At 38.5% G+C, this 6,521-nt stretch overlaps 1 protein-coding gene across 1 annotated transcript in view; it reads left to right on the top strand.

Moving 5' to 3' along the window:
• slc1a7a (solute carrier family 1 member 7a) overlaps positions 1-6,521 on the top strand; it is a 42,279-nt gene that overhangs the window by 5,987 nt on the left and 29,771 nt on the right. Inside the window, exon 2 of the mRNA XM_008291003.1 lies at positions 5,800-5,879. Within this exon, the coding sequence (XP_008289225.1) occupies positions 5,800-5,879 (80 nt within the window). The remainder of the gene's footprint in view (positions 1-5,799; positions 5,880-6,521) is intronic.

The raw sequence follows: 6,521 nt of genomic DNA, 5'->3' as shown, positions 1-6,521 counted from the left end.
CAAATTCATTACGTTATCAGCCGCTATTACGTTACTGGCTTCTACAATGCTGATTTGAATTTGGAAAGTAAAGTCCAAGAACAAACTCTATTTTTTCGGCGCTGTAGAGAGTAGTCAGTAGTATTTGTATAATATTTAAGGCCTTTTGCACAGTCAGTGATTAGAATTTACAAAAAAAAAAACAAATACATGATCATTTCAATCTGTATTTGAGCTGAACCACCTGATTATTCCTAAATCAATGATCCAATCACACCTTGTATAAACTCTGCAGGCCGTGGCTGCCTTTTTAAATGTACTGTCATTAAAATGCAATTTTTCTGGAGTCTCGGTGCAATTATTCGGTTTACAGCATCTGGCAACAGACTCCAGTTCAGAGGCCATGTCGGGACTTCAGCTCCCCGTGAGGCCTGCTGCATTGATCGGGTTGTTTTTGTCACAGAAGTCCTGAACTCTTTACAGATTTTACTTTTTTTTTTTTCATATTTCAAATGGACAAACCTACACGGCAACCCATGCACAATTTTTCTAAATATTTCATAAGTTATAGCAGCCACGGAGCCATCCAGATGTCAGGCCTACAAAACATACACAAAGGCTCCTGAAGGAACAGCAAAGCTCAGGCAGTCAACACAAGCTGCTGGAGTCAAATGCAAACCTCCTGATTTGGTCATTAAAGCTGTATGGACTCACACTGTGCTGCTGCTGCACTACAGTAATGCTGCCTGCTCAGCCTCACCTGCAGACTCTAATATACAGTTGTCCAAATATCTCACATGTAGTCTGTTGGGAACGGTGATGCATAGATGCCAAAGTCTACGCTGCTGCTGCAGAGACGCATTTCAAACAGCATCACTAATAATCAGACCTTGGGTTACGGATTCACTGAAGGTCAGAAAGCAGCCTTGGGTTCCTGTATTGAGAGAACACAATAATTACCAGGCCGAGCATACTAAATAGCATCATCATGAAATATTGCCATAGCACAGAAGGTCAGAGGAGACTGTATTGATAGAAGACGTGATGAGAAATGTTTAAAAGCAGAGTCGAGGCAGCCGTGTTTGTGCTGCACGTTTCAGTGGAGCGGAAAAAACATGAACATGCACCAATAAAAGAAGCAGATTTAAGTTTACAGATAATTAGTGGAGTCATCACGAAGCAGCTCTGCGCCTCATGCACGAGGATTCAGAGGAGGATTCTTAAATGACCCAGCTGCAGCTCCTTCAATTTCCACGAAACACACACAGTTCACACAGCTGCTTTGATGAATGAAAAAAAACCCAAAACCCAAAAACAACTGGCGTGACTGTGCTGCCCAGCTGCAGCACACAAACTAATCTGAGCATCATTTGGTCGTGACACAATCAATGTCGAGACAAGGTTTCAGTAAAAGCCTTGATGAACGCATGTAAAGACGAGCTATCTGTCCAGAAATGACCTGCGCATACACCGGCGTGTCTGTGTGTGTCTGTGTGTGTGTGTGTGCCAAATGTCTAACACAGTGTTTGTTCCGCTGTTAGCAGATGCCAGAACTCGGTGACAGCTGCGTTTGTCCTTCACACACACACACGCACGCACATACACACACGTGTCTGTATACACTGTCCACATACTACGTAACTACACACACACACACACACACACACACACACACTCATGTGCCATTTGGTCTAAAAGCTCCCCCTCCACCAAAACAGAAGCAAAAAGCTTTTATTGCTCCATCATGTCACTGCACAGATGTGCTGTACTTACATTTCATTTATTCATTCCCAACTCTTCACCTCTGCTTTGTTTTGTAACAGGCTTTCCCCCCACATGTCTTCCTCTCATCTGTTGCTTGATTAGGTCGTCAGCTAAGTGCACTTGTTGTTTGGAAAAATTAAAGGTGGAGTCCGCAACACAAAACACTTCTGGGAATTTGTCCTCACGGTCCGCTGGCTGCTGGTTCTGAACCAACTGTGTAGACGGGAAACAAACACAGTGACTTGGATCGATCCAAACGATAGTACAGAAGTGTGTTTGAGAGAATCAATGTAAATAAAAAACAACAATCTCTCTCCAGAATTGCAAACACCACCTTTAATTGACATCTGCAGCATTTTTTATCATCCTTGGCACATTATTAACTTTAAAGTTGTGACAGAAAGTTGCCTGTTTACGAAGAAAACGTAGAAATGTGTTTTTCTGTTTTGGTTTCCACCAAATCCTGAAGAAAGAAAGAAAGAAAGAAAGAAAGAAAGAAAGAAAGAAAGAAAGAAAGAAAGAAAGAAAGAAAGAAAGAAAGAAAAGAAAACTGTTGAAATCTAGCAGCAAGAGTACCAGAACAAATATGTTGAAAAGGGGTGGAACACCAATGTGATCAGAAACTTAAAATTAAAATAATAAAATAGAGAGAGAGAGAAATAAAAGGAAGATAATGCCAAAAGCCTAAAAGTGACAACATTTTCAGCTAATTTAAATACAGTTACACGGTGTGATTTTATGGTCACATACTGTAAGAGAACAAATTATTAAAATTATCCATTTTGATGTTGATGTTTTCTGTGATTTTACACGTTTTTCCCTGTAATTTACCAAAACAGGGCAAAATAAAAATAAATATAACACATACATATTTAGCATTGTTCAATCCTTCATATACACATTTTTTTCTTCCAAATAATGACAAATATATTCAAATTAAGAATATTTGTTGCTGATTTAAATACATTACAATGGTGTAATTGTATAGTAAATAAAACTACCTTTTAATTTGATATATTTTTTTACTTTTTCCTGTGTTTTTATTAGACTTTATCTGTGACTCAGCAAAACTGTAAAAATCTGTAGAATAACAATAAATAGTTTAAAACAGTTATAGACTATTAAAATAGTTCATTTCTTACAGTTTATCTTAATCAGCTAGTCGTTCACTTTGCCTGTTGCTGAGCAGGTAACAGACAGCAGAGCGTTTTTAGCTGAACACAACGTTGATGAGTTACTAAAAATAAATTATAAAAGGCTGAGAGACCTGCAGAGCTTTGGAATAATGAGCAGATCTCGACCAACACTGTTCAAATGAAACATTCATTTGAGTTAAAGTTGACATATTGATTCCAGCAGCTTTAAGTGAAGTCGGACTGGACAAGAACATCCACAGAGCTCAGCTCTTTTTAAAGCCAAACTGAATTCAAGTCATCCTTTCTTGTCGCCACATTCCTTCTCTCATCTCTGAGTCTGAGTTTTTAGGTTTCCATCATTGTGGTTTTGACGGGTCCACATGTCCACCGGTCTATAGTCTGGGAGGAATCCTGCAGCAGTTTATTTATTAAATCATTAAATGTTTACTTCATTCACTGAGTTAAAACCAAAACAATTAAACACGACACAAACTCCTGAATGAAAGGGAGCAGAAAGAATCTCATGTTATATCTGCCTCCTTTACCCAAAGAAATACGTTTACAACAAACTTAAATGACAAAAAGCATCAACAACAAAACAAAAAACATCAAAATATTCACAACAACAATAACATGAAACAGCTTCTTCAACGCTGACAGTCACGTTTTACTTTATTTTCTTTAATACTCCTTAAAAAAAAACAGAAAATTTGACCTGATTATTTACTGTCTTTACAATCAGACAGAATTAACATATATCCTCCTCAACATACTGGATTTAATTGTTCTTTTAAATGTAAATATTGATTCTTTGGTTTCTTTGTTCAGATTGTTCCATAAACTGATTCCCTTCACAGAAACACAATGCTCCTGTTTTATTTAACCTTTATTGCTTCAGCTTCACTTGTTGCCGTACAGTCGCCCCAACAACAAGAATAAACACATTCATTTGAGGATTCAGGTGTTGTTCAGTCGAATTCTATCTCATATTCACTCCTGTTTCGCATTACTGCTGGTTTATCTCAACACTGACGGCGGTGAAAAACCTTCCTGAGGTCTCATTTAGAAAGAAAACAGATCAGTCTGGATGGATTTGGGGGAAAACATTATATTTTTACCACATTCACAGCATCAAGGTGTGAAAAACATGTGATTAAGTTCTGGCCTCCGGCTAATAATCAAAGTGAATGACAGGCAGCAGATGTGATCGAAATAATGAAAGAGTCGTAAAGCTGATAGAGACGAAGCTTTGTGCCGCGTTTAAGGCTTCAGTTGTCTGACGCCTTTTTCAACTGTTTGCTGTTTGGATGTAAACGTCAGCATTAAGAGCTGAGGATGTCGATTGGTTTATATCTTCATTTACAGTGTTTTTAAGTCACTCATTGTGTCTTTTTTGTTTTTCTACACTTTAAAATTCTCTTGGAACAGGGTTACTGAAAAGCAGCAGTCAATAGGAAGCTAAGAAACTTTAATCTCTTGGGTGGAAAAACTAAAGCAGCCTTTTTTTTAGCAGCAGAGAGCATAAAGTCTAAAGGTTCTGAACAAACTGTTCAAAGTGCAGGAAGTCAGAACCGGGTGACCTGAGAGGTCTGAGTGGCTCGCAGAGCGTCCGGCCCGCTTTCTGCAGCGAGGTCAGCAGCTCTTTGTGGAGCCAGACGTCTAAAAGTGAGCCGTGTACTGAAAGCAGCTGCACAATATGTTGTTTTTCTTCTTTTTTTTTTCCCGTCAGGACTTTGTGCTCAAAGCAGAAACAGTCTTCTGAGTCCATTAAAGCTTCGGCTCTCTGGACAAACTTCTCTGTGAAGCTAATTTAAAATCCTGGCTGCTGTGGCTTAGTTTTAGGGTAGTGCTCATTTACTTAAACGGCTAATTAGTGTATGATTGCCTGCAGGGAGGGAGGTTCACTGTTTCATACTGCAGCTACACTTAATAAACCGGATTTATGTAGAGTTTCCACTGTAATCAACTAAAACTATAACTGTAGGCGCCTGTGAATCACAACATTGTCTTCTATTAAAATGTAGGAACATTCCCTGAAGGTTCCCTGGATGTTCCGTTTTGCTGGGATGTGTATTTAATCTTTATGATCCAGAACTATGATCTACCAACTCTGTTTATCATTGAGATGTAGCACCAAAACAATAAAAGATAAAGGATTAGAAACATTGTTTGAAGTGACAATTTGTAGTCTATTAAATATGTTTTAGAAACCCAGGAAAAATATTAAACTTAATGTTTAAAATATGAAAAAAATAATGTAAAAATTGCACAACTCAGGACTTCATTGTGAAGTGAGCAGTAAGATTCTGAGCCGCCAAAATCTAGTGGCTACTCTAAATGATGCTTCGTGTTCAGTTTACAGTTTTGGCTGCAAAAAAGCTTCAGATTTCTTGCAGTTTTTAACCAAATTTTAGAAAAACGGAACGGCATTAAATGTTTTGTAAGTTGCAAAAGAAGGCAGAGACCTCTCCAGGTGTGGTTTAGAGAGGAATCGCTCTTCAGTTGATCAGAATCAGATTCATTGCCAGGTATCGTTTACACAATTTGTTCTGGTAGGTCGGTGCAATGATAAATATTGAGTAATGTACGAGATAAAAATATAAAAATAGCTTAAAAACAAAAGTAACTGCAAATAAAAATGACTGTAATAGTGCAAAGCAGAAGCAAAAACATACTGTGGAGTGAAGAATTAAAGTTAGATTTAAATAAGAACCATAAAACTGTCATATTATTTACAAGAATGTTGACATTTACATTTATACGGATGATCAGAAGAGTGCAGACTGAAGGTGTGGAGGTACAACATGAGCGGTAACAGCGCAGATGATGAGCAAAAAGAGAGAAGAACATGTGCAGCTCACGTTGGTCGACGTCATATTTCAACACGATGAAAAACTTTTGCTTTCTTTGCCGCTTGCAGGAGGTGAAGTACTTCCAGTTCCCCGGAGAGCTGCTGATGAGGATGCTGAAAATGTTGATTCTGCCCCTCGTCGTCTCCAGGTAAGATTCAAACACTTCTGTTTGCCACACTGGGTGGAAGAGTTGCTTCATGTTAGTGTTCATTTCTAGGGCTGGAAGAAAAAAAAGTACATTTACAGTAAAGAATTTAAACACAGAACCTCCTGTGAAGTGGAACTCCGTGAAGCCTCTGTTCTACCTCCACTCACACAAAGTGAGTTTTGCTCTCTTGTGCTGCAGAATGATTCACAGGCAGCTCCCTGTTGCCTCGGGCAGCGGTTAATATGACTTTGAACATGGAGAAGCTCACGGCTGCCGACCCCACACGTCTCACCTCCTCTTCTGAACTGATGGATTATAAAAAGTCTGAGAGCCGCTGGGGCTGCATCAGAATGAGGAGTTTTACCTGTAGTGAGCACACAGGGAATATACTGTCAGTGTCTGGACTCAAGGATTCAAGGATTCAAGGCCTCACAAACACAGTTGCACATCGTATGTGAAATGCTTTGTGCACCTGTTCCACACCGAAACAATAAGAAGAAGAAGAAAGAATAAAACACACAAGAAATATATACATATAGAGAGAGAGAAATAGAAATAAGCAAAAATGAATCAATCAAACCGTCAAACAGTGCAAAAAGGAAATAAAACAAATAAAGAAAATCATAATATTATATGTATGTA

Source organism: Stegastes partitus, unplaced genomic scaffold (genome assembly GCF_000690725.1).
Source record: "Stegastes partitus isolate 25-593 unplaced genomic scaffold, Stegastes_partitus-1.0.2 Scaffold0, whole genome shotgun sequence".
In the NCBI taxonomy this organism is placed as follows: Eukaryota; Metazoa; Chordata; class Actinopteri; family Pomacentridae; genus Stegastes; species Stegastes partitus.
The sequence above is the reverse complement of the archived record's forward strand: the minus strand, read 5'-3'. Positions and strand labels throughout refer to the sequence as shown.